Source organism: Phodopus roborovskii, unplaced genomic scaffold (assembly GCF_943737965.1).
Source record: "Phodopus roborovskii unplaced genomic scaffold, PHOROB, whole genome shotgun sequence".
Lineage (NCBI taxonomy): Eukaryota > Metazoa > Chordata > Mammalia > Rodentia > Cricetidae > Phodopus > Phodopus roborovskii.
The window spans coordinates 2,232,941-2,259,512 of NW_026126599.1; the positions used below are offsets into that span (position 1 = coordinate 2,232,941).

The 26,572-nt window shown below is 55.2% G+C and overlaps 1 protein-coding gene across 3 annotated transcripts; it reads right to left on the minus strand.

Annotated features, from left to right (window-relative positions):
- Positions 1–236: 236 nt before the first annotated feature.
- On the minus strand, positions 237–25,502 carry Ints1 (integrator complex subunit 1). Of its 3 annotated transcripts, XM_051205384.1 has the most exons (47): positions 25,228–25,498; positions 24,218–24,508; positions 22,574–22,770; positions 22,335–22,472; positions 21,979–22,138; positions 21,781–21,886; positions 21,500–21,686; positions 21,257–21,402; positions 21,018–21,159; positions 20,016–20,192; positions 19,220–19,328; positions 18,734–18,854; positions 18,302–18,379; positions 17,570–17,727; positions 17,028–17,124; positions 15,542–15,633; positions 15,376–15,436; positions 14,228–14,425; positions 13,843–13,972; positions 13,397–13,576; positions 13,174–13,323; positions 12,251–12,430; positions 12,057–12,161; positions 11,742–11,909; positions 11,402–11,513; positions 10,250–10,411; positions 9,565–9,711; positions 8,949–9,047; positions 8,602–8,726; positions 8,006–8,260; positions 7,284–7,443; positions 7,004–7,144; positions 6,689–6,875; positions 6,486–6,609; positions 5,866–5,996; positions 5,336–5,423; positions 5,030–5,256; positions 4,783–4,906; positions 4,147–4,280; positions 3,861–4,053; positions 2,995–3,122; positions 2,513–2,625; positions 1,696–1,809; positions 1,203–1,273; positions 912–1,003; positions 669–778; positions 237–587 (listed from the first exon to the last, which is right to left on the minus strand). In XM_051205384.1, the coding sequence occupies exons 1-47, from the start codon at positions 25,364–25,366 to the stop codon at positions 472–474; spliced, it is 6,663 nt and encodes a 2,220-aa protein (XP_051061341.1). In that variant the 5' UTR covers positions 25,367–25,498; the 3' UTR covers positions 237–471. The 3 variants fall into 3 exon arrangements, with proteins under 3 accessions (XP_051061341.1, XP_051061340.1, XP_051061339.1); XM_051205383.1 differs by lacking the exons at positions 237–587; positions 669–778; positions 912–1,003; ... (5 more) ...; positions 4,147–4,280; positions 4,783–4,906 and having other exon boundaries at positions 5,038–5,423; positions 11,754–11,909; positions 21,500–21,691; positions 21,780–21,886; positions 25,228–25,502; XM_051205382.1 differs by lacking the exons at positions 237–587; positions 669–778; positions 912–1,003; ... (5 more) ...; positions 4,147–4,280; positions 4,783–4,906 and having other exon boundaries at positions 5,038–5,423; positions 21,500–21,691; positions 21,780–21,886; positions 25,228–25,501.
- Positions 25,503–26,572: the final 1,070 nt, after the last annotated feature.

The following is a 26,572-nucleotide window of genomic DNA, read 5'->3' on the forward strand; positions in this document are numbered from 1 at the left end:
GCTGTGTGTGCCACAGGGTTCTATCATGCGCTTGGGGTGAGATCACTCTGCCTGGCTGATCTTGGGGTAGAGGACCCAGGGCCAAGCAGCCATGCCCCTGGTAGTCTACAGGGTGGTCCATCAGGGAGGCTCAGACTTTGTCCCCCAGGGCTCTGCTCAACACCTTGGAAGTCTTGCAGCAAGTACAGGAACCCAGGCCACACTGGCCAGGGAGGACACAGCACACCAGACAGCACACCAGAACTTGATGCTTCATTTAAAGTGGCCCTCAGTGTGCTTTGTGGGAACAACAGCCTCTTTTTGTTGTGTATCCATCCAGTGACTGGAAAGATGGTGAGTACTCAGACTACCAGCATCAGTCGCTGGCTGGAGAGCCGTTCTCAGTCCCACCCAGCCTCATGGGGCTCAGGGATGAGACGACCACAGGACAGGCTTGCTGGGATAACTTGGAACCGTGATGACCACAGTGGTTCACATGACAGCCTCCATGTGCAGGATCTTCAGGGCCTCCGAGATCTGGGCGCTGGTGTCAATCTGGCCATACATGCCCACCAGGAAGGCTCGATGCAACAGCACCGCTGCATGCTCTGCGGAAGAGTTGGAGTCAGACAGCTCTAGGCCAGCACTGCCTCCCAGGGCAGCAGCTAGGAGCTGGGTGGCTGGCTCACCTTGGCATAGCAGGGTGTATTCTGGCAGGTTCCTGAGGGCTGTCTGTACCACCTCAAAGTCCCGGCTGCCCAGGCAGTACATGAAGGTGGGCAGGAAGTCAGCGGCGATGCTGAAAGAGGCACATCCCAGTGGGTACTTCCCCATGGCCCAGGTGCCCGGGTGTCTCCCCAGTCTGCACTGGCCTTCCCTGACCTGGCTCAGCTAGCTGGATGCCACAGCACCCAGGATGGGGCTTTATTCACCTGGGGTTGTTCTGGATGGAGCGCAACGCGAGGCTGAAGGCCAGGTTGCGGCAAGACTCCTCCGCTGAGCTCATCAGCCGCTGCAAGTTGGTCTGCTCGGGTGCGAGAGGAGTGTCACCAGGTAACCATGGAGACTCAGCCTAATGGCAACTGCAGGGCTGTTCCCAAGGTGCCGTTGGGGCAGCGGGATAGCCTGCCTGGCTTCCTGCTTCAGGTTGGGGCAGTGCCCAGCTCACATGCAGCAGGATGAGTGCCACCCTCTAGATCTCAGGTCCTCCCAGCCTCACTCACCGAGAAGAAGCCCAGGACCTCAGGTCTCCGGCGTGACATCTCATCTATGTCGCTCAGAGTCTCGAGCACATCTGAGGACAATGGACCAGGCTGGGAAGTCTAGAAGAACCTAGGGGGAACCTCCTTTCCACCCCAAACAACCCAGGGACAGGAAGGACCAGTCCCCAGCTACCCCAGTCCTCCAGAGGCTCCCCAAGACGCACCAGTCACTGTGTGCCATGCTCAGTGTTTGTCCGGACACTACACCCTCCTTCCTGTTTGGCCTCACACTGGTCTCCAGGGAGGACTTGACAAGTAGCTCACCTTGTGATGAGAATACTTGGAGCAGGGCCCTCTACTCAACCCCTGGTTCTCCTCTAAAAACTGACAGTCCTATCAGCCACCCTGCTGGGTCTTCCTTAAGCACCTCATTGCTTTGGGGGGGGTCTGATGTGCTATCTGAGCAAACAGCGCAGTGCACCCAGGGTGGTCTAGGAGCAGCTGGCTCACTCACCCTCAACAGCCTGGCCCCGGGAGAGCCTCTTCATGTGTGGAGCCACATCAGCTACCGTCAGTGGGGTAGACAGGGAGACACTGACCAGGGGTAGGGAGCTGGCTGAACGCTCATCTGTGAAAGGTTAGTCAAGGTCAGGCGATGGCTGAACACAAAGCTCAGCCAGACTTGCAGTCTCCATGGAAAGACTATGCCCACCCCAGAGGTACACTGGCCACTACCCAGGATGCAACACAGTTATTAGTACATGTGGTGGTTACAGGGTTGGGAGGTGTCACGTGGAAGGTGACACTCAGGATGCTGGGCCGCCCCGGGAGACACAGCATATGTTTTCCTTATACTACAGACAGCCTAGGAGAGCATTCTCTTGTTTCTGCCCCCATGGTGCCACTCCACATGGGAGACGGGTGTCTGGACATAGTGTGCCCTCTATGAAATACCTTCTGCGTGGTTTCAGACAGGCTGGCCACAGTCAATCTAACCAACACAGGCAGCAGGGCCTAACCGCAATCACCGAGCCTCCCCCGGCTTCCTTGGCTGAGCCATCACTCACCTGCCAGTGACCGTATCAGCAAAGGATTGAGCCCTGCCTGTGGGGCATGTGCCACCATCAAGCAAGCACAGCGAAAGATCCTGACCTAGGGACCAGCCTGCCCAGGAAGCATCCAGGTTAACACCTGACATGGGATCAGAACCCAACATTCCCACAGGATGGTTCTGTTAGTCAGCTTGGCATGGTACCACCCATGCACGTGCGTGAGACAGGTGAGGTTTCAGGGCTCAGCTAGACCCACCAGAACCCTTCTCGTCCCTTCACCTTCGCCTTCCTCATCCAAGCCTTGGTCAGTTCTCCCGTCCCGGCTGGGCAGGGTGAGCCCCGCCAGTAAAGACTTCAGCATCACCAGGTCACTGTTGTCAAAGGACAGGTCACTGTGGAGAGAGCATGGGTTCACTTGAGAGCAGTGGTCCTCAACCTGTGAGTTGTGACCACTCTGGCAAACCTCTATATCCAAAGATATTTACATTACGATTCACAACAACAGCAGAGTTACAGTTAGGAGGGCTGAGACTCACAGCCCTAGAGGAGGGCAGGCAGGGAAGAGTGGTGGGTGAGGAAAGGCAGCCAGGCAGGAAGGCCTGCCTGGGGTGAGGTCAGTGGAACACAGAGAGGCAGGGAGGAAGGGAGAGTGAGGAGGAGCAAGTGGGGATGAGGATGAGAGCTACAGGGTCACGTCTGCACTGTCCCTCCTGGCTCAAGTGCAGAGCCACCAGACAGCCATGGTGGATGTGGGAACTCACTGGAGGGGCTCTGCGTGCTTCTGCAGGAAGGCTATGGCTGCTGGTGCGCTGCAGGCCACGTACTTGTGGATGAACTGCACGAACTTGCTGATGAAGGGGACCAGGTGGCGGGAGGACTTTCGGTAGTTCTGTAGAGAAGGCAGGGCCACCAGAGGCTTCCTCAGACCCTCTACATGACACGTGATCCCCACGAAGGCCTCCATCCCAAAGCCAGGCTGACTGGGGCCTGGTGCTTTGGTTTTTAGATTTTACTGCATGAGTTTTGCCTGAACGTATGTGTTGTGTAGCACACGAGTGCCTGGTACTGGGTTCGGAAGAGAATGACAGATCCCCTGGAACCGGAGTTTCAAATGGTTGTGAGTCACCATGTGGGTGCTGGGAACCAAACCCAGGTACTCCTCAAGAGCAGCCAGTGCTCTAAAAACTTAAATCACTAAGCCCTAGCTTCAGCCTCTGGGCTTTTTTCCTCTCACAATATTATAACCAAGGCTGGTCGAGAACTTGCAATCCTCTTGCCTCAGCCACCCAAGTGCTATCTGCAATTATTTCCTGCTGCTATACCTGGCTAGCTTCATTTCTGTCTCTGTGATATCACAGCAAGGGCATGTGATGCCAACAAATGGCATGCAAAGGGGCTTAGCACCAGGGGTCTAGAATGTGGGGTTCCCCAGGCAGGGGATGCCGAGGCTTAAGACTCAATGCAGAGTTGGTCTCCAGACAGCAGAGGCCGAAGCCACTGGAGGGATGGCCTGGCTTTGACCCTCACTCCAGGTTCTCCTATGGGAGTAGAAGGAAGTCAAGCAAAGACAAGAGGGAGCATGGCAGGATGTCTGGGCTGAGAAATGTGAGGACACCCTGGCACCCACCAGGAGCAGGCGGACAAACGAACGCAGGCAGTCCCACAGCGCCCCCTGGTGCTCGCTCTGGAAGACACGTGGCTGCAGCAGCTCCAAGATGCCTAGCACATGCAGGAAGAAGGCCAGGTGGTTTTGCTGCCGGAACTCCTGGAAGTTCAGGTGTGTGCGGCCATGCAGGAGGGCTGCAATCATGGGCAGGTGTCTGGGGAGGGGGGGACAACAGAAAGTTACCCCTGGTCACATCTTTCCACAAGAAACCACAACCCCACATGTGCCCGCTGCTGTGAGTAAGCACCTCAGTAGCAGGATGGGGTGGGCCACAGCCAGCTTGCGACAGGCCATGTTGGCATCAGCCACTCTGCTCTCAGAAGATCGGGAGTCACTGGTGTCGGCCAGGAGTGTGATGAAGCGATGGATGAGCCCATCCAGCTGCGGGGGGGGGTAGGGGGGGGAGACATGAGGGAGAACACTTGTCTATGCACTGTCCCATCCCACTCACAGCCCTGGGTACCACCAGGCAGCAGCATGGTCAGCATGGACTTTGGGAGGTCACGCCACAGGCAGGAACTCATGTGGCCCCTCACATGAAATTCCAGAGGACTCAAGCCACAGTGGCACTGGCCAGGATGTGTAGGAGATAGGCGGGTTCAGGGACACTCTGGGGGTAACAGGGCACTCCCCTCCTGACAGAGCCCATGGTGTCCATATTACATGACAGATATGTGCCAACTCCTGTCTGTCTACCATATGAGCACAAAGCAGGGAGAGGCAACGGAAAGCATCCCTATGCGCCAAGGCGGCTCTTCCAGGCAAGAGCCTACTGCAGACCCTTCAAGGCTCCAGGAAGGTCAGGCAAGGCTGGTGGCACAGCCCTCCCTTCCCCTGCTCAGGGTCCGTGGGCCGCAGGGCTACAGCAGGCTGTATCCCTCACCTTGCAGATACTGCTACTAGTGGCACCTTCACTCTGCAACAGGACCTCAGGCACCGGCACCCGGACCTCAGGCCGCTGCAAGTATAGCTGCAACAGTAGGTCTCTGCAGCGCTGGCCCAGCACGCTGCAAAGAACAAAGGGCAGAGGGACTGGCTCACTGGGGTGATGGGGAGGGCCGTGTGCTAAAGGAGCCACTCAAGTGACAGCAGTCATCTACAGCAAGGGGACATGGTGGGGACTCAGGTACCTGTCCCCCCATTGCTGGATGCAGCTGGTCAGGTGTTCTGCCACTTTCCCGACGCTCTCACTGTTGCCGCGGCAACAGCTAAGCAGCAGGGGTAGTCGGGTCTGGATGAGAGTGCGCGCGGCACTGTCCCCATCCTGGCTCCTGGTCTCTGCCTCAGACAGGATCAGTTCCACCAGGCTGAGCAGCTCTGGGCCCTGGATATGGAGCACTAGCTCCTCTCGCCGCTTCTGCAACCAGATGGCCACAGGTCAGCCCCAGGACACGCAGCCACCACCCACAGGTTTGGGCCAACTTCTTAAGACTTGCCTGTGGAGTGCGTTGGTCCCGGCCCTGCCAGATCCGTGGAACGTGGATGCAGGCCCAGAGGAAGTCCAGGGAGGCTGAGGGGTCTAGCCTGGAGGAAGCAAGCAGGCCTCTGAACCCAGAGCCAGGGCAAATTTCCTGGAACAGGCCTCTGTAAAGGGCCACACTGTCCCAAGGAGGCCCTGGTGCACAATGGCCGGACAACAGGGGTCTCTCTGACCCCCACACTCCTGTGTTTGTGAGCTGGGTTATGCCTACACTATGGGCCTGTCACAGCCACGGAACTACCAGGCTAGATGGGCAGCTCCTCCCACACCACAGCATGGACTTTAGCCAAATTCTCCACAGATGAAAATGTGGCAAGAAGATAGGAGACTGGACTGTCTTTCCCTTGGTGAGGGGCTGAGCACCAAAAGCAGGATCCTGGCCTAAGACACTGAGCACAAAGACGACCCCTCAGGAGGAACTTGCTGCCCTGAAGCAAGGTGCAGGGACATAATTCACGGCTCCCAGGGATTTGGGGTTGGCCTCACCTCTGCTCTCGGCTCTTGCCCAGCAGGACACGGATGCAGCGGTGTAATGTAGACCAACTGGCCTGGTGTGTGAGCAGGGCTAGTAGGTAGGGACGGAAAGATAGCACCTGGGCACTTATGTGGCCTTTACCCTAGAGAAGAAAGAAGGCGGGAGGGTCTCAATTGGGCCCAGGGACAGCCAGTTCTAATGGGTCACGTCAGCTGACCATGTTCTGGTGGGGCCGCCCTGGAAAGAGCAGCAAAGGGCCAGGCCTGGAACCACCTCATCTCCACCATGCAGGGCAGGGGCCTGGGTTCTGCCCACCTTCTCCATCTTCCCCTAGGCAAGGGCTGGGCTTACGTGACACTGCAGAGCCAATACCCTTCCATCTTCTCATCCTCCCCACACCTCTGGCTGACCTGGGTTCTTTAGATTTTAAGGTCTGGCGGAACTGTCCTACCTTACCCCGACTCCATCCCTAGCCCCAGATGTGGCTGCCAACATTGATCCAAAAAGATATACACCACCTGGACCAGGAAGCCCAGGCCTGGCTAACCCCACCCCTTCTTCTGGAGGCTAAAAGACACAAAGGTCTGGAGTGGCAGCAGCGTTAGGGGGTACTGGGCCATGTCCCTGTTACCTTTCTTCGTGAGAAGAGCAGTTTCCGCTGAAGGTCAGGGCAACTACTGACCACTTCTGGGTCCAGCGTCTCCAGCCAGTCCACAAGCAGCCCAGATGCTGGTCCCAGGCGCATGGTCTCCGTGCTGCAGGGCAGAAGGATCAGAACAGAGAGCAGGCTGCAGAGCCACCACCCTCCTATCCTCTAGCAATACCCCTACCTACCTGGCACCCTCTGCATCCTGCTTGCTAGGGCCTAGGGGCTCGTCCTTTTCCTGTAGCAGCAAGGAGCTCACCACCACAATGGGCCCAGAGGCCGAGCTTGGGCAGGTGGCCTCTGCAGTGGCTGAGAAAAGTGCCGTGAGCAGCTCTTCCAAGTGGGGGGAGCGCGCCTCAATGAGGCCCCGGAGCACTGTGGGACAGGAAGCTGGCTGAGCAGAGTAGACCAACAACCTGGACTTCCCCAAGGCAGATACACACACACCTCAAGAGGTTCCACAGGGGACAGGGGACAGGGGACAGTATTGGGCTTGGTGGTACCTTTGCTGATGAGCTCAGGCTCCACAGCGCACTTCTCCCCGGACTTCAGGGTGGCAATGACAGCTCGCACAGCGGAGTTGGATATCTCCGGGTCATGGTGGAAGCTCAGGGCCTCAGCCAAGTGCAGGAGCCCACTGCGCACTGTGAGCAATGGAGCAAACTATGCAACCAATACCATGGCTCTGGCTTGCCCACACACTCACCTGCCTCTCCGAAGGCTTGGCCCCACCACATTAACACCATCCAGCCTCCGCCCGCCTGCCGCCCTCAGCATGCTCACCATCACTGATCCTGCGTCTCGCCGAGTAGCGTGTAGCAAACAGCTTGAGTTGGGCCTGCAAAGGCCCATTCTCCACGGCAGGGCTGTCTAGCCACTGCAAGATCTGCATAAGCACTTTAAGGAAGAGTGAGGAGAAGCCAGTGTCCTGAGGGACAGCACGCTGTGGAGACAGCCAGCCACATGTGAGCACACTGGCACAGGACTACAACAGCCCTGCCTGGGGAATAGCCTGCACCCTGGTACGAAGGCCCAGTGGCAGGGCCAGGACTCAGCATCATCCCCCGTGCCACTCAAAAGCATGTCTCTTGAGTGCCAGGAGGACCTTGAAGGAGTTTAAAGCCTGTCCCCTGAGGAGGTGCCTCTACTAACAACTCATACAGTGGAGAAGAAACATAAGTGTGCACACATACATACCACACACACAGATGCACTCACAATGCATGCAGACAGGGAGACCCGGACCAGTCTGTGGACAGGATGACGGAGACCTCACCCTCCATCCATTACAGGACCCCCACCTCCACCCCTGCCCCAAGGTAGCTGGCTTTCTGTATTTAAGGGAATCTAGGCCTGCTGAGGAAAGCCTCAGGCGTGCTGGGGACTGCATCAGGCCTGAGGTTGGTTGGGTTGGGGAGATGGTCAAGGCTGTCTGCAGTAGGCAGAGGCCATGCATTCTGGGCCACCAGTCTCCTGCTGCCCTTCCCTCCCGCCATCTCATGTACCTGGTATTGGTAGAGCTGGCGCATCAGTGGGCAGGAGAGGAAGTGGCTGTGGTGCATAGCCAGAGCTAGGGTGCCACCATGCGGGGAGTTCAGCAGGGTGGCCATGGCCTGCAGGAGGCGCACTGTGATGCCAGGCACCTCGGGGTTCCCCTGGCGGACACGAGCCAACTCTTGGCCCAGGGCTTGCTGCAGCGCCAGGGCAAGGGGGCGTGGGCTGGAGCTCTGCCACCGTGGGTCGGGGCTCAGCGGGAAGATCTGAAAGCAGAAGGTGTGAAGAACGCAGAGGCCCCTGTACCCCTGTGGCTCCCATGCATACCATTTCTCAAGTCTGTCTGATTTGGGCTCAACCGCATGACTAAGGGACCTAGGATCTGTGCTGAAAGAGTTGCAAGAGACCCTAACTAATACCCCAGGAGTTGCCGTGAAGGACAGAGGTACCTAGAGCCTAGGTGGGAACCTAGAACCAGATTTCATACCGAGAGCATGGTGAGTACAAGGTAGGTATGTAGTAGTGGCTAACAACATGTCACAAGAAACCGGAGGGTCACATGTGCAGGGGGCACTGCTGGGGGACCCTCACACGACAGCCCTTGTACCTGTAGGAAGATGCCAGCCAAGTCATCCTCAGGGCCAAGCACTGGAATCTGTGTCCCTGCCCGAGTCCTGCCCTGGCCTGGTGGGGGCTCAGGGCTGCTTTCTGGCTTAGGAGCCTCTGTGCTATCTGCAGAGAAATAAGAAGCATGACCTCTGACAAACTTCTGGTCCTGTCCTGCCAGGGCCCACATGAAGGGTAAATCCAAAATAAGAGCCCCACTGGCTGGAGGCTGACACCAGCCAGGGAATAGCACACAAGCCAAAAGCAGTTCAGCCTCAGTAGTGAGTGTGAGTGTGAATGTGTGTGTGTGTGTGAGTGTGTGTGCGTGTGTGTAGGGGGGCCTTGTACCTCTTCGGGGTGGCAGGGAGGCCGTGAGTAGCGAGTGGAAGGTCTGGCCTCCAGAAGCGCCTCTCTCATGCTGTACCTCCACCAGGTGGGCCATGTAATCTGCAAAACAGCAGCCAAGGGATCACTGGGGTGGGTGAAGCCAGCCGCATTCCCACAGAACACAGGACCAGGGGCTGCCACACCACACCCACCAAGCTCTTCTAAGATTGAAGGACCTAGCTGTGGCGGTGATGGTTGGTGCACACACTTAATCCCAACACTCTGGTGGCAGAGGCAGGCGGATCTCTGTGAGTTCGAGGCCAGCCTGGTCTACAGAGCGAGTTCCAGGACAACCAGTGCTATACAAAGAAACCCTATCTCAAAAAAACAAAAACAAAAACAAAAAACAAACAAACAAACAAAAAAAAAAAACCCAAAAACCAAAACCAAACAAAGACTGCAGGAACTGAGCTATGGATTCCTAGCAGAGGACCTGGGGTTTCCTCCAGCCTCAAAGTCAGTCATGATAGGAGCAATCTAAATTCAAGAGTTCCAGCATCTGCCACAAGTGTCGATGTCTACCCGACCTGACAACCACATACCACAGGGCCAGCCTCATGGCCCAAGGGCTTCTTACTCTTGTCCATGATGTTCTGCTCCAGCGTCTGGGGATCCTGGGCCACTGCCTGGTCCAGGTACTGCAGCAGCTTGCTCATGCTGGACACAGGAATGCCAAAGGACTGTACGAAGAGCAGTAGCTGCTGGGGCTCCAGGTCCTGCAGGGCTGTGGGCAAGGCACGCTCAGCTATCCACTGGGCCATCCAGGTCTGTCCCCAGCCCTAGCCCTACAAGGGTAGCCCTCAGATGTCCCACAACAGGGCCTGCCACTGCTGAACTCTACCACATGCAGTCCACCAAGGCTTCCATTAGGTAGAAGATATAATGTCACCAAAGTGCCTATGGCTCACTGGAGTCCAGACTCTCGGCACATCTTTCACTGGGCTTTCCAAGTTCACCCAGTCAATCGCTAAAGTTTCCCTCTCTGCCTTGGGTCAGACTGAAAGACCCAAGCTGGGCATATGTCCATCCCCTGCTGGGATCCTCTGCTCAGTGCAGCTTGCCTATAGCCCACGTGCCCTCCAAAGGACTAACCCGAGAGCCCTGACACCATCTCTTGTGCCTCTAGAGGCCAGGTCTTTTATAGGCATTTCTTCCCCAGGCCTGGTCTCTGAGCCCTCAGAGTTCCCGGAAGGTGTGACAGGAGATGGTCCAGGCTCCCAGGTGAGAGAGGCCGCCTCTTCCCCAGCCCAGCCTTGCTGTACCAGCATCCACTAGCCGGGGAACCTCGGAGCGGATCATCCGCAGCTTCAGCCAGTCGGGCAGCAGCAGGGCCTCCTCAGAGGTGTCCACCAGGAAGGCTGTGGGCAAGGGCTTCTTCTCAGGAAACCAGATGTCCAGGAGCTCATGGAACTCGCCATCACCAGCTTCAGGGAGGACACAGGGAACAGGGGTATCATCTGAGGTGTCATGAACCGAAGAACCACAGACCACGGAGGGCTGTACTTACTGCAGTGGTTAAACCGAGGTTTTAGGGGAATAGAGAAGGTTCAAACACAGGTGAGGACTGACAGAGCCTAAGGCACAGCACTTCATATCACCCTGTCTGTTGTACGGTGGCCTACAGTGTCCTGGGTTTGTGGGCGAAACATGGCTTCTTGCCCTCGTGACCACAAGAACCAGCACAAGCTGCCTGTCCTTACAGTGCCTTCGGCCTTGGGTTCCACAGAACCCAGGGGACCCAACAAGATGAGACAGCATGAAATCAGTCTTCCCTGCTGTCCTTCCTCAGGGCAACATGGTGGACGCACACTACAGATGACCCCCTCTCCTTCAGTATGGCAGCAGAGCCCAGCCACATGCCCCATAATTCCCAGCCAGGGCATCCTATACCCTTTCCACCCACCTAGGCATGACTGGGTACCTGTGTGGGAGCTGCCACAGTGACAAGGACAAGAAAGAAGGCTATTTGGCCAGAGGGGTTTCAGCCAGCCTGGGTGTGCCTGAGTTCCCAGGTCAACCTACAGGACCACGGGGATGATGGGAGCGCAACTGTACACAAGACACTCAAAGAATGAAGAGGGAGGACGCATTCATGCTGTAGCAGTGTGTGGTGCAGTGGGCAAGGACACACCCAAACTATGCCAGATCCTAACCAGAAGCTGAGTTTAGAGAAGCCCAGGATAGCTGGGTGGTGGTGGCACATGCCTTTAATCCCAGCACTCGAGAGGCAGCGGTAGGGGAATCTCTGTGAGTCTGAGGTTTACAGAGCAAGTTACATAGCCAAGGCTACATAGAGAAACCCTGTCCCGAAAAACCAAAAATAGATAGATAGATAGATAGATAGATAGATAGATAGATAGATAGATAGATGATAGATAGATAAATGAACAAAAAGCCCAGGACAGATTGCTTACCACGGGGTGGGCCCAATGTTAGCAGGATGACCATGGCATGGACCACAAGGATGTGCATGGTGGCTGTCTCCCCACTGGTCCAGCGTAGGAACACTTGGTCCTGAGACTCTGACTGTGAGAATGACAGAGGGATAAGCACCAGGTGGCTCAGAGAGTAGGACTGACCACGGTGTGACAGTGTGCCCACCCTGTGCATCACCCCCTACGGAGCTTATCCCCTAGCTAAGACTGCCTCAGTCCACCCCACACCCTCCTCACTCCCTGAAGACCACCCCTGCCCTCTCACCCAGTTCTGAAAGCCCTGCCCCACTGGCTGGGTTGCTGCCCACTTGGCCCTCACCCAACTGTAGACCTCTTCGCCCTCCTTGCTCTTGCGCATGCGCCGCACATAGCGGGAAAAGACGGACAGCAGGGCACTGAGTACAGCGTCGGAGGCAGTGCTACAAGAGGGCTTTGAGAAGAGGTGCGCCATGATGGTGGAACGCTCCACGACCAGCCGGGCTACATCCTGAGGAGGGATGAAGGCTATCAGAAACTCCAAAGACTCTGGTCATGAGTAGCCCAACCTCCTTGACTCTTTGTTCACTAGCCCAACAGCCAGCCAGCCACAATGTTGGTGGCACTGAGCCATGTGGCCCTGCCAGAATCCCCTCACCAGGGCCAGGTCACTGTGTGGGCCCTGCTCCTCCACTGGTGTATGCTGGGACAGGTAGATCAGGTAGGCGCTGATGGTCTGGGGGTCAGTCTCCATGTGGATGGCCTGAGGAGAGTGGGCAGGTGTCTGAGATGGATCCTGGGGTAGCAGACAACCACCCTTTCCACCCAGGACTGGCCTCGCCCTTCCTGTACCTGTTGTAGAGCCAGGGCAGTGGTGGTCCTCACGCTGTCAAATAGGGGCAGCCTGGGCAGGTCCCTCAGCAGCCACTGATAGCCCTGCAGCGCGTCTGCCTCCCCTACATCCTCCTCCATGGGGGGCTCTTTCTCCTCCTTGTCACGAAGGCCACCCTCAGACAGCACCAGTGACAAGCCCTGCAGGTACATACACACAGCTAGGGCTGCCTGCCCTGCTATGCAGCAGCCCCTCCTATTCTCAGAAGCATGCCTGTTCCCTCAAGCCCCACAGACACACAGCAGCTCCTGGGTGAGGAGACCTGCCAGCTCCCTGTTGTCACCATAATTAGGAGGAGAAAAGGAACATGAGCTGAGTTCTTTAAACTCCTTGCTTGCTCTTGGAGACAGGTCTGACTCTTAGCCCACCTGGTCTCAAACTCACTATGTAGCCTACTGGCCTGGAAACTCCCACCTTGGCATGCCATTCTGAATGCTGGCATTACTAAGTTGCCCATCACACCCAGTGTAAAATGTTTGCTCAAAGCTTTTTTCTTTGGTGCTAATGATGGAATACAGCCTGAGCCTCAGCACAGTGCCCTACACAACCTTTCTAGATATGGCAAGCTGCAGTTTGTTCAACCACTCTTATAGTATGTCACCACCTAAGGAAGGAGCCACAGATAAGAGACAATGGGTTCCAGTTCTTGCAGACTAGACAAACGGCACCTGTACCTCCTGTTCATGCAAATTAGAAACAAGTCTGGGAAAGCCAAGTGATTATCCAATACACAGAACCAGACTGTGGTTCAGGAGCAGAGCACCTGCCTAGAATCCCCCAGTGAGGGGCTGGGGGCGTGGCTTAATGACAGAACACTTAACTAGCAAGTATGAGGCTGTTAATCCCCAGGACTCACCACCACCACAGCAAGTCTCTCACTCACCTTCATGGCCAACACCCGGGAGGCCACCTGTGAGGAGCCCAGGCGCCTGAGGAAGTAGTCGAGCACCTCACACGTGGTCTGCTCATCTGCCTTAGGGCCCAGCAGCAGATCCTGCAGGCGGCCCAGCAGCTGCCGCTGTTTCTGCTGCCTCTGTGGATCGAGAAGAACTGTCAGGGCTGCTGCTTGGGTAGATCTGGTGGGGTAGACAGCTGCACACCCATACCTGTCGCTTCTTGGCCTTCTGTTCCCGGCTTTCACCCTCCTCATCCTCCTCCCCTGAGGCAGTGGCATCAGCTGCATCGTGCAGCAGGAATTCACAAAGGCACTGCACAGGCAGCACATCCAGCGAGCCTTCGCTGGACTGCACCAGATCCGCTAGCCATGGCATGGACTGGGAGGAGGCCTGTGTGGGCAGGAGACAGCTTATCAACAGGGGCCCAGGCACTATGCCCTGAATCCTCTGGCCTGCAGATGCTCAAGGGTAACCTCTGCAGGGCAAGCGGCAACCTGAAACAGTCAGTGTGCATGTGAGCCACCCACGGTGTCCGTGCTCCACAGCAGGCATGGATAAGGTGCTCACTGTGCATCCTAATACCCTCCGCCTCTGGGAAAACCTCTGGAACTTTCTTGGCCTGTGGTTCCCTCCACCATTCTCAAGGCAGGACTTACCTGGCGCTGGATGATGTGCAGGAGAAAGTCTGGATTACGGCTGCGGCACAACAGGTGTCCGAGGCGCAGTGACTGGTTGAGGGCCTTCACCTGGTCCAGGATGTGAGGGGGTGGCCTCCGGGGAGGGCCCCTGTGTGTCATGGGGGACACGAGAGTCAGAAGGCCACACATAAAACACTGACTGCAAGTGCAGGACAGCCACACTTATCCCAGCCCTGGTGCCAAGGGTGGACACCTCAGCTAACCTCAGCACCCTAACCCTAATCCCAGAGATCCACACCGTGTGTGTGTGTGGGGGGGCAGAGTGGGCAACTCAAGGTCAGCTCTGCCTGCTTCTCATTCACCTTCCCCCACACCTGGGACCGGGGCAAGGAGGGTGGCATACTGGGGGTCCAGGCTGGTTAGCTGGGACAGGAGGAGGCTGCTGCTCTCGGTGATGGTCTGCTTGGTGGAGGCGGCAGCCAGGTGGCCCTCAAAGGCCAGGATCTCCTGCTTCTCCCTCTGAGATATCTGCAGCTCACGGTTGATCATCTCTGTCCTCGTCTCCTCATCCGTCAGCGTGCACGGTGGGTATGAGTAGTTACTGGAGACCAAACATGCAGGCCTAGTACCCACCCCTGCATACGGGCACCCAGCAGGCAATGTTCAGGATCAGGCACACAAGGCTGCTATTACAGGAGCAGAGCTCAAGCACTAGGCGAGCAAAAACGCCGTCCAGTTACGCCCAAGCAGCTGCAGGTTCCAGGGACCCAGCATAGCCACTTCACACAGCAACACGGCAACCTAGCATGGAACCTAGCTATTGTTAGACCTCAAGTGTCAAGGACACCTGCTTTGTCACACTGTGGGCCACCATATCATATCTCATGGGACCCTTGTTCATTATGAGAGCCCCACAGAGACACACAGGTTTCTGTGAGGCACAAATACTTCCCTTCCTTTTACATGCTCAAAAATATTTGTCTCCTTGAGGAGTCCCTTCCACAAGGTCCCATGGCCCATGTCTCTTAGGCATAAATCACACACCCAGTATCCTTCACCATAGCCACACGTCCGTTCCTCAATGTCATGGCCATACACACACCCAGTCCCCAGTGTCAGCCACACACAAGCCTGATCCCTACAGTGTCAGTCCTTAGGATGCACCCTAAGACCACTGCTGTGTGTGGCACATGCCTGGCTGGGCTGGACCTATTACAGCAGCAGTCCTCACCCTGACCCATATGGGCTTCAATACAAGAACCGAGGCTCCATCAACTGTACTAACCACTGTTCAGGTTACCATGGCTGTGGACCTGCTGCATTCCCCATGGGCCAGTCCCACATCCATTCTGCTCCCCCGTCTGCCTTGTTTGTCCTCTTCCCAGGCAGCAGTGTGCACAGGCCCTATCACTCTACCCTCTCAGGTGATGGCTAGAACCACATTGCCCAGGCCCAGGAAAAGAGCCAAGACCAATAACAACAGACTTCAGAAACAGCATTCAAGGAGTCAGACACCAGGAGTGACATAAATAATATTCCTCACCCACTTACTTGGTCATCACCATCTCCATGAGCATCTTCAGAGTGGGATACTCTTCCCATGCAGCCAGGCCTAAGGAAGGAAAACGGGAGGTTGCCCACAGCATTTTCACCAGCCTCACCTGTACCTAGCTGGCACCTTGCCCATGATCTATCGCCCACGGCCAGAACAACTCACCGATATTCTCTGGGTTGAAGGCGGCAACAACCAGCAGTAGGGGCCAGGCCTTCCAGTAGAGGGTGGAGATGGCAAGGTTTGGGGGCTGATAGCTGGAAGGCAGGGACATTGGCAGCGTAAGCTCAGGCCCCTGAGCCCAGACCAGACCAGCTCTGTTCCCTGGAACCCAAGTAAAATCGCCAGACATGCTGGGCAGTGATGGCACGTGCCTTTTAATTCCAGTACACAGGAGGCAGAGGCAGGCAGATCTCTGAGTTTGAGGCCAGCCTGGTCTACAGAACGAGTTCCAGTATAGCCAGAGCTGTTACACAGAGAAACCTTGCCTTGAAAAACAAACAAACAAAGCCAGATATGGTTGTACATGCTTGTAATCCTAGTGCTAGGATGTGGAGACAGAAGGAACTCTGGGGCTCACCGGCCAGCCAAACCAGTGAGTTCTAAGTAAAAAGGTAGGACCCTGGCTCCAAAAACAGAGCAAGATGGCTCAGGGAGCAAGACTGAAGGCCTGAGTGTAATCCCCAGGAACAAACGAGGCCTGAGTGTAATCCCCAGGAACAAACGAGGCCTGAGTGTAATCCCCAGGAACAAACGAGGCCTGAGTGTAATCCCCAGGAACAAACGGTGGAAGACAGAACTGATTCCCCTAAGATGCCCTGACTTCCACACACAACCTTGGCATGTGTACTTTTACATGTACACACACAAAATAAGTTAACTGAAATTTAAAAAACAAACAAGCAAACAAAAACACTGGAAGTACACGCGCACACAAAGGCACAACCTTAAACAACACACACAAACACATGCCCTTAAAACAAACACCTAGAGAGATGGCTCAATAGGCCTAAGGACCTGTAACTGAATCTTTCTCTCAATAAGTAAAACAAAATTTTAAGTAAAAAAAAAAAAAATTGCTGGGCTGGAGAGATGGCTCCAGAGGTCCCGAGTTCAATTCCCAGTGACCACAACCATCTGTAATGAGATCTGGTGCCCTCTTCTGGTATGCAGGGATACATGTAAGCAGAATACTGTATAAAAAAAGGAAAAAGAAAAAAAAGGCTGGCACTATAGCTCAGTGGTAGTGTGTGCCCAGTACTCACAAATCCCTGGGTTCTACTGTTAGTTCTCAAGAAATAATTTAAAGGAGCCAGCCATAGAGGTGCATGACTTTAGTCCCAGCACTCAAACTCAAGAAGCAGGGGCAGGTGGATTTTGATTCTGAAGTCAGCCAGGCCTACACAGTAGTGAGACACCATCAATCAATCAATCAATCAATCAATCAATCAATCAATCAATCAATCAATCAATCAATATAAAGCAAAAAGAAAGAAAAGGCTCTAAAGGCAGAACCCCCAAGAAGAAGCTACAGGAGAAGGAACCAGTCACACAGGAACAGAGGCAGGCTAGCTAGCATCTGTGGGCCCTGGAAGGCAGCTCCACCTCAGCCTTGCTGATGCAAGGCCAACCTGCCGGATTGCAGCCTTACCCTGGTGGCAGCTGGATATTCTCAGGGTGGTGGTAGGTGCACAGGTTCAGAACCGCATCTATCAGCTGGATCCGCTCCACCTTCAGAACCTCCACATCTGAATGAAACCCAAAGGCACCTGGGTTAAAGAGTCTGGCCCAGCCCTCAGTGGACAACGGGGAATAAGTGGGAAGAGAGACTGAGACTTTGCTCCAAGCAAGTCATGTGTGTGACTGGTACCATAGCACAATGGGCCAAACCAGGGAAAGGCACTGGCCCTGCAGGTGGCAGAACCTGACAGCAGCCACTCCTGGGGTTTGAGAACATAGATCGGAAGCACTGAGTTCAGGATCATCCCACCTCCCCCAGATAGGAGAGGACAGCCAAGTCACTACCCAGGTCTACCTCGCGGGAGCCCAGGTGAACTGCAGAGCCTGCCAGGGCACAGGACGACCTCTAGATCCTGAATCTGGGTCCCCAACCTCCCAGAGAAGAATCACAGCTGCACAGAGGTTGGGACCTCAGGCTTTTGCAGAGTGAAGGGCAAAGCATCAGGGTGTTACCATCAGCTTGCACAGCTGCGGCTCGCTTCACAAGGTGGTCAGCCAGTTCCATGGCATCTGCAGGGCCAAGAGGCAGCTCTCGGGACAGTCCAATGACAAGGATCCTCATGAGGGTGTCCTCAAGAATGGGAACCTCTGAGCAGAGGCGCAGGAAGAAACTGCGGGTGATGTTGGGAGATGAGTGGTGAGGGGCCAGTGGCCAGACTCCAATCCACCTTTCCACAGATGTAACCTTTAGTCTAGTGGTCTGCGGAGGGAATGCACACTAGATCCCAGCCTTGAATGGATAAGGAGAGAGTGGGGGACCACCGCCTCCTCTACCACATGCTCACTCATTCATGAGTGGGTAGACAAGCTGTATGCAAGCTGTATACAACCCCTGGAAAGCAGCTGGCAAATGTAGCATCCATGGTAGGAAGAGTGCTCGGGGTACAACAGGATTGCAGTGTCTACTGGCTAGACTGGATAGCAGGATGGCGGGGGGCAGAAACGCAGGTGACAAGTGGGTCAGAAGGGGACAGCACATCAGCCAAGGAAGGGCAGAGTGGGGGATGGAGGGGCTGCCTGGGGGTGTGACCAGGGGACGGGGAAGAGGCAGGAATTGGGGGCAGATGTCACTGCAGGTGAAGAACAGTACAGGGTATACAGGATGGACCTCCCCGCCCCGCCCCGCCCCTGCTAAGTAAATGCCCCAGGCTGCACTCTGGCTGTCCTGCCCACCCCAGCTCTCACTTGCGGTCGCTCTCGGGTGGCCAGTTGTCCCACTTGTAGTAGGTCTCAGGCTGCTCGGTGAAGAGAACCTTGTGAAGGCTGTAGGGACAGAACAGGTGAGAGTCAGGGTGCAGCTGCAGAGGGCGTCTCCATCCAAAGTGTCCCATGGGGACAACTCTGGCAAGCGCTGCTGATGGAAGAGTGCTTGGGGCTTCCTGACTCCTGAGCCAGCTGCCCACAGTGGCCACTAGTGACCAAGCGAGGTTGATGGGGACTGGGAGGAATGGAGGCCCACCTGTGGCTCTCATGCCCAGGACCCTTCTAACTGTTGTCAACCAGTGTTAGGGCGCTAAGGGTCTGCAGTCAGTGGCCGCAGCAGAAGTAACAAGCTCCTATCCCAAGTGGCCCCCAAGTAGGTGGCCCTATGAGGCTGAATGATGGCCGGATTCTTACCAATGCACATAGTCCTTGGGGGCAAGTTTGCTGATGGAGGGGACAACAGTGTGAAGCCACCACACTGCGTCACGCTGGATGGCTGCAATCTGGTTCTGGAACGTGCGTAGTACCTCGAGGTCTAGGGAGGTGAGCAGGTTCATGGGTGTCCTGAAGTCTCAAACAGGCCACGCCGCTATGAAGACAACCCCTGCCCCCCAGTTATGGGCATCCCACCCCACTTTGGGCCTCAGTGAGCAGGTTCTAAGCACAGACAGCCCTCCCCCCCCCCCCCCGCCAGTTAGCAGGAGGGGACTGCTGCTTCTAGAAGTCCACCCTCCTCCAGAAACCATGCTGAGGTACACCCCATCACCCCACCACCACTCCCTACATCCCCCACTCCCCACCCCCAGTCTCCAGGAATCAGCTCAGCTTTAGGAATGTGCAATTACTCAAGGCTTGGTTCTTATGTCCTCATCTGAAGACCCCCAGCCCAGCAAGCCTTACTTCTCTTCTCTCCTTTGTCCCAAGCAACGCCAGCCTCTTTCACCTGGGCTGTAATGCCCAGCATCATGGACACGGCCAGCACATCCGTGATGTGAACCACAAACCGCTCCTACAGGTATACAGAGTGGCAAGGCTGGCATGACCAAGGGCCCCTCCCACAGGCCCCACATGGCATAGGGAACCATGTGTACATGTGCACAGCAGACAAAGATAAAGATATACAGGCAACACAGAGAGGAAGCCAGCATGTTCCCATATCTAGAGACCACCGTGCTAGGACAAGAGCTAGCAGAAGCAGGTACTGGGGTCCAAGAATTGGTCACGCTGAGCCAGGTCCTGATTAGGCTACAGGGAAAGGACCCAACCAACAGACCTACACAAAATCCTCTCCCCAGTGGCAGACTGCCACCACGGTGGACTGCCATCTTGCCCAGAGCCTTGCATCTCCCCCAACCTCCCTGCTTTATCTGCTCAGCAACACCTCCTCCCATCTCTGCTCTGCACCCCCAGTCAAGCAGACTTCTCACTCAGGTACCCTGTCCATCCTCTCAGTCACTCCACTGTCCTATCATCTGCGATATCTACATCCATGCCGGGGTCATAGCTCCCCACTTGGTCATCCCCTCCCCATCCTTATGAGGAATGGGGCAATGCTGCTGACTTCACCCTTGGATGTGTGGACCACTGAGCCCATGTCTGCACACAAGCCTGGCACATGGCCATCCCCAAAACAAGGTAAACTGGTCAGGGCCTGGAAACTGCAAAGTGGAAGGTGTGGGCAGGGGCCCCAAGGCACCTTAAATTCCATTTCCAAGTACTGTGGCTCTTTGCGCTCCTGCATGAGTCCCAGGCAGAAAGCTTGGAAGTTGATCTCATGCTTGGTCTGCTTAATGATCTCTCGCAGAAGGGCCCTGGAAGCACGGAGGTAGTCATCCTTGTTGGTTAGCAGATCCTGGAACACCATGGCTAAGAACTGAGGCAGAGAAAAGTCACAGGGAGAAGGGTCAATGGCCATTTGGTACACACCTTTACCACACCCCACAACCCACACCAACCTGCCAGGACCTCCCTGGGACCTGCAGAAAGCCTTCCCCAGGAGAACAAGAACCTCAAAAAACTAAGCAGCTAACATGGTAGGATTTGTATAAGTCCTGAGAGGAGGTGCCAGTCTCCTCTTTATGGATATGAACTCTTAAGGGGAGCAGGGCATGCTATAGGTAGTTGGCAAGAGGAGAGCCAGTCCTCTTCTGACCGGGACAAAGGTTAACTGGCAGGCACAGGGATGGGGATGCTATACAGACCAGATACCTCAGCCCACCCCCCAACCTACCTGGGCTCAAAGAATACCAAACACCAAAGATGCCTCCTGACCTCAACTACCCAGTTGATTATCTTAAGACACAGAGCTAAGAAAGCAACCATTATTTGTGGCCAGAAGCTAGCACAGTGCCTAACAGTCTGGCTCCTGCTAAGCGTAACAGTGCTTCTTGGGTCTGGAGGGAAGCCAGACCTGGCACCCATGAGCTAGGACTCCAGGCCAGGGCTGGAAATCGATGGAGATGTCTGCTTGGTTTAGAAAGATCCCCAACCATGGAGGCTACACCAGGCTGGAGCTGGGGCTCACTCAACACCCAATGCTACCTTCTCCACAGTGTTAAATCACAAGGATGGTTTAGAAACCAGGAACCAATGGGTCTTCCCACCCGAAGTTTCAGGAGTTCCTCCCTTTGCAGTTCCGCAAGCCCCCAGCCTCATCTAGATGCAAGCCCAGGGGCTGGCCCACACTAAGTGTCCCCACCTTGGGTGCCAGCTCAGAGCTGTGCTGTAGCACAGTGTAGAGAATCTGCATGTTGTTGGGGTTGCGAGCATTGGAGAGCTCGTTGAAGATCACAAACTTGATGGTGGTACCCAGGTTGTCCTTGTGCGCATTCAGTAGCTCCCTGGACATAAGAGGCGAGCAGGTGAGGGGACAGAGGCCAGGCCACCCCTGCTGCCCAGTGGCCTGTCTCATCACCACTGACCCAGCAGGCCACATACCTGATGCAGAGCATATAGTGGTTAAGAAGCACCTTGGGCTTGAGGCGGATCTTGATCAGGTGAGAGATGGCATCCATGTCTTCTGGTCCATGCGAGTTGCAGTTCATGCACACAGACATCAACAGGTCCTGGGCTGGCCTGGTCAGCTGCAGGGACGCCAGGAAGACCATTGAGCATGCAACCACAACAGCCCAGACCCCCAGTGAGAACCCTCATAAACTCTGTTTCAGTGACACAGCGCACCTTGGGGTTCTGCAGCCACATCTCTAGCCGCTGCACAGCCAGCAGCCGCACCTCCTTGTAGCCACAGGTGGCTGTGAGCAGGCGCAGGAGGTTCCTGGACACGTTGTCGATTGGCTGGCGCCGGTTCAGCTGGTCACGAAGCATGTCCAGAACATACTCTTCCACGCTCTCTGTGAGTTCATCGTACCTAGGCCAGAGGGGGGAAAGGGAGGCCAGGAAGGATGCCAGCTCCGTGCCCACTCCCTTTGGTTTCCTGAGACTGGGGCTGTCAGCACACCTACCTTGGCATGAGCTGCCCCTCCTGCTCAGGACTCAGTTTCTCCTCGGCAATCAGCAATTCTGTCTGACTGTCCTCCTCTTCAGTGAGAGAGGGGTGGGGGCTGCTGCCTGCGGGCACCACGGGAGCCAATGGGTGCCTTCTCCCAGGGATGTGGAGGGTGGTGCCCTCGGCCCCCACCAGACACCCTGACATCTCTTACCTGCACCAAGGTCACCTCCACTGCGAGCCCCCTCCCCCTGCAGCAGTACGCTCTTTGGGGGCATCTTGGTGTTGAAAGCCGTCTGGATGTTATCCACGAAGGTGCGGCAGTGAGGGCTATCCACCCAGATGCGCTCCCCCAGAGAGTCCTCGATATACACCTACAGGGAGTTATGTTTGGACCCTGCCTGATCCTGCCCAGATACCCAGAGCAGGGGCGTCCAAGAGGCCCTGGTCAACACCCATGGAGGAGGGACGGCGCGCTGGGAGCCTCCACTCGCTTCCCTCTTACACTGGTCTCCAGCACCCTCCCTTCCACAGCGCTCTGCTCACTGCGTCCCTGGAGGGGTGACTCACCTTCACAAAGATCTCAGGCCAGTTCTCATCTTCCTCGTACGCGGCCATGAGCAGGTTGCAGGCCAGTACAGATACAAGGCTGTTCCCTTTGGCCTTGAAGTTGACAGAGGCATCTCTCCGCAAGAGGCTGCATAGGGCCTAAAAGGAAGGTAAAGTTACAGTTGTCACGAGATACCTCACACCGCACAGAGACAGCGACAGGTCCAGGGATGACAGGGAGAACAGGTTGCCAGTCTCACCTCAATGACACCTTCTGTGGCAAAGATGTTGGGCTTAATCTTGGCCAGGTACATGAGGCTCAGGTAGAGCGTGCTGTCAGGCTTGGCCCGTGTCACCTTCAGCTGCTTCACCGCCCCACACAGCACTCCCTCTATCCTGTCGTCATTGCCCTCCAGCTCAGCAGCTTCAATCTCATCCAGCAGTACGGTGGGAAGAACTGACCACACAGGAGGTTCAAGTTAGAGCGTGGGTGGGAGCAGAGGTCATACCCAGAGCCACAGGGAGGAGCAGAAAGTAGAGGCAACACAGATGGATCTCCCCAGCACATGGAGGTTCTAAGCTCCCAGAAACCAGACACCCAGGGTCAGGGTTGGTGCCTTTCTTCCAAACCCATGGCCTCACAAATGCTAGGCAGGTGCTTTACCACTTGAGCCACACTCCAACCCCTCACTGGGGGATTCTAGGCAAGTGCTCTACCACTTAGCTATACTCACAGTTCTCAACTTACTCTTTACTGTGAGTCAAAGTCTTGCGAAGTGGCCAAGGCTGGCCTTGAACTTGCAAATTACCTGCCTCAGTCTCTCAAGCAGTTGCGGTGATGAGCCTACACCACCACACCTGCTATCCTCTGAGCCTTTCAAATGACATCTCAGTAGCAAGGGGTAATGCAGCTTTATAAGAGACAGCGTCATTAAAATCTGCAGGACAGGGCTGGGTGATGGTGGCACAGGCCTTTAATCCCAGCACTTGAGAGGCAGAGGCAGGTAAATCTCTGAGTTTGAGGCCAGTCTGGTCTACAGAGCTAGTCCCAGGACAGCTAAGGCTACACACAGAAACCCTGTCTTGAAAACCCAAGAAAAACAACAACAAAAAACGTCTTCAGGACAGGATGTTCGTCCTTTAGGCTCTCACACAGAAGTTTCCTAGGAAATGCTCCCAGCAGACATGCAGACAGTGTTTTCTGCTACTGGAGTGCTAGGTGCTCAGAGGCTGGCAGGGAGCTAGTGGGTGACAGGTCTATGCTACAGGAATCATGGAGCTGTTATGAGTCACTGAGTGGGGCTAGGCTGTAGTTCAATGGTAAAACATTTGCCTTGCATGCATCAGGACCTAGGTAGGCTCAATCCTGACACCATTAAAGAAGTCTTTGCATAAGTAACAAAAAGCAGAGGAAAGTTAAACAGCTACACAACCACAAGTGCTAGTAGGAACAGTAGGGCAGCGGGCACAATTACTTCCCCTCTAAGGTCTCTTTGGTGTTTTGGGGACTGGTTTTCTACCTAGAAAACGACACCAAAATGCTCCCTGTCCCTGACAGAGAAACTGTAAAAAAAAAAAAAATATCTCCTCCCACTTGAAGACCAAGCTAGAACCACCTGGGTGCCACCACACTTGGTGCATGCACCTCCCCCAGCAAGGTTCAGGACAGTGCTGTTACAGGACATGCCAGAAAAGTGATGGAATGATGAGCTCTGAGCAGTACAGGCTGCGAGGTGCATCTGTGTGCAATGTCAGGTCAGGAAACAAGTCCACAGGGAGCCTAGAGCTCATCACACCCACTCCTGCAGAAGGTCCTGCTGTGCTAACAGAACCAGGCTGGAAGCTGCCCCAGTGGGTACTGGGGTGATGGACAGGATGAGGGGAAGTCAACAGTTTGACCTTACCTTCAATGGGTACCACAGATGGCTCTTTAATTGAGGGAGAAATGGCTCGTTTTTCTGCAACTGCGGCCTCAGCCAGACGTCCCAGGGCACTCAGTGGGGGAGTAGAGGACAGTTTGGGGCGCTTAGTAAGGCCAGTCAGTGCAGAGGTGCCAGTCAGAGAAGCTGTAGCATCTCTCTTGCGCTCTGAAGGCAGCCCAGAAGGGGCCGGTTTCAGCAGTGTGGATGCTGTCTTCGATTCATTGGCCTGACCCTTGGACCCCAGAGCTATAAAATCTCCAGGGGGAGGATGTCCTGCAGAAGAAAAGAACACCCATGTCTGTGATATCCACCCTCAGAAAGAAAAGCAAGATACAGAGAACACAAAAGCAGAGCCTGAGATTACTCAGCAAGCTCCTGGCAGAGCCAGTGGTGGCTGGAAGTGATTTGGGGCCAACTACAAACTAAGTCATCTCTAACTCACAAGTACTGGTCTACTTAATTCTCAATGAGTTTCTTCAAAAGGAGGATGAACCTCACTTTACAAATAGGTACAGGGGCTGGAGATATGGCTCAGCGGTTAAGAGCACTGACTGCTATTCCTGAGGACCCAGGTTAAATTTCCAGCACCCACATGGCAGATAACAACTGTCTGTAACTCCAATATCTGACACCCTCTGTGTCTCTGACACAGACACACATGCAGCCAAAACACCAACGTACATAAAACAAATTATTAAAACAAAACCAAATAGACACAGAGGTTAGGTAATGTGTCCACTGTTGCAACTCCAGGACCCCAATCTAGATCATACAGCCTCAGGGGCTGTGATTCCGGTCCAGGTAACCTGTCCTTCCTAGACGTTCCGCAGGGCATGGTTGCCTTGTCTTTCATGAACCTCCAAGGGTAGCTATGACTGCAGGAACTCTGCAGGAACCCTGGGTTGGGTGACCACGTCCTGCAAGAATGCTGTGTTGGATGACCATACCCTTTAATACTGCTAGGCTGTGTCCCACAGCGCGCGGGGACGCACCTGAGGGCTTGGCGGCTGCGCTGGGCCTCCGCACGGTGGTGGGCTTGGCTCGGTTCATCCTGCCCGCGGCCCTGGCGCCCCTCGCCGAAGCGCCGTCACCTGGGAGGAGGCGACGGGAGTCACTCGCTCGCTCAGTCATTCATCCCTCGCGTCGTGGCCACTGGGCCGAGTGCCCAGGGCCGCCTGCCGGGGTTACAGAACGGGGCCGAGTGCAGAGCACACGCGGCTGGGCGCGGAGACGGATGTCACCGCAGAGAGCGGAGCTCACTTGAGCGCACAGATCTCTCACCTCCTGTACATCATACTGCAAAACTGCAGCACGACCACCCCGGAAGTGGAAACCGATCGGCGCTCACTCCCAGCGCTGATTTTTCATATAACCGGAAGTAGAACAGACCCGAAGGCGAGAAAGAGACAAGAGGCCCTCACAGTGTGCACAATGTGTGCAGCGCCCTCTGGCGGCTGGAGGCTGGATAGACAGCCCCGCGCCTGTCTGAAAGTTCCAATAGTGAGTGAAGCACAAACTGCTCCTGCCTCTTTTTGGAGATGAGGCTGGTCCTACCTCAAAAAGTCAGAATCCTATTTTTCTATTGGTCCATCAGTGACATGCTCTGCAGGCAGAGATGCTGAAGGTCTCCTACAATGGCCTCTGGATTTGACCTGCTTTGGACACCCCTCTGTATGTAACCAGTGCCTGAAGTCTTCAGGATAGCTGCTGTCAGCTTCCTACCTCTGTGTAAGTCTCAAGATCTGACCATGTTTTCTTCCCAGTGCTGAGTGCCCCGGCAGGCTACCCAGATACTGGGACAAGGACAAAATTCCAGATCTTTTTTTGGGACCAACATGGTCCTGAGACCATGTTTATATGTGTGTGTATATTTACATAAACGTGTGTGTGGTGTGTGTGTATGTGTGTATACACACAGATGGATGGATGGATGGATATTCCAAGGCAGTAGAATTAGGATTGAGAGCCCCAAACCAGGCACCTTACTAAGTTGTCCCCATGATGGCCAGCCTCCTTGGTGCCAATAGGCCCAGGAATGTATAATAAAAATTTGTGGGCAAAGTGAAGGATGTATGTAAATATCCTGGCACTGAGGGAGTTCCAGGCAGAGAGCTGGGTGTCAGCTCCAGGAATATGCCTCCTGACGCCTCCCAATGCCCACAATTTGGGGTCTTTCTTACTGTCACCCTAGGACTGCAATAACAACCAAAGGTCAGTGCCAGCAAGATGGTCCAGTGGGTGAAGAAGCTAGTATAGCAAAGCCTGGTGACCTGAGTTTAATCACCAGACACACAAAAATGGAAGGAAAGAACCATCTCTACAAAGTTATCCTCTGAC

Coding starts and splice junctions, on each gene's coding strand:
- Ints1 (XM_051205384.1), bottom strand. CDS start 25,366: ATGACTGAGCGAGCGAGTGACTCCCGTCGCCTCCTCCCAGGTGACGGC. Junction 17,125..17,569: donor CGCAGCTGTGCAAGCTGATG/GTAACACCCTGA, acceptor GGTTTCATTCAG/ATGTGGAGGTTCTGAAGGTG. Junction 13,973..14,227: donor CTAACCAGCCTGGACCCCCA/GTATGCCACCCT, acceptor CATGACACACAG/GGGCCCTCCCCGGAGGCCAC.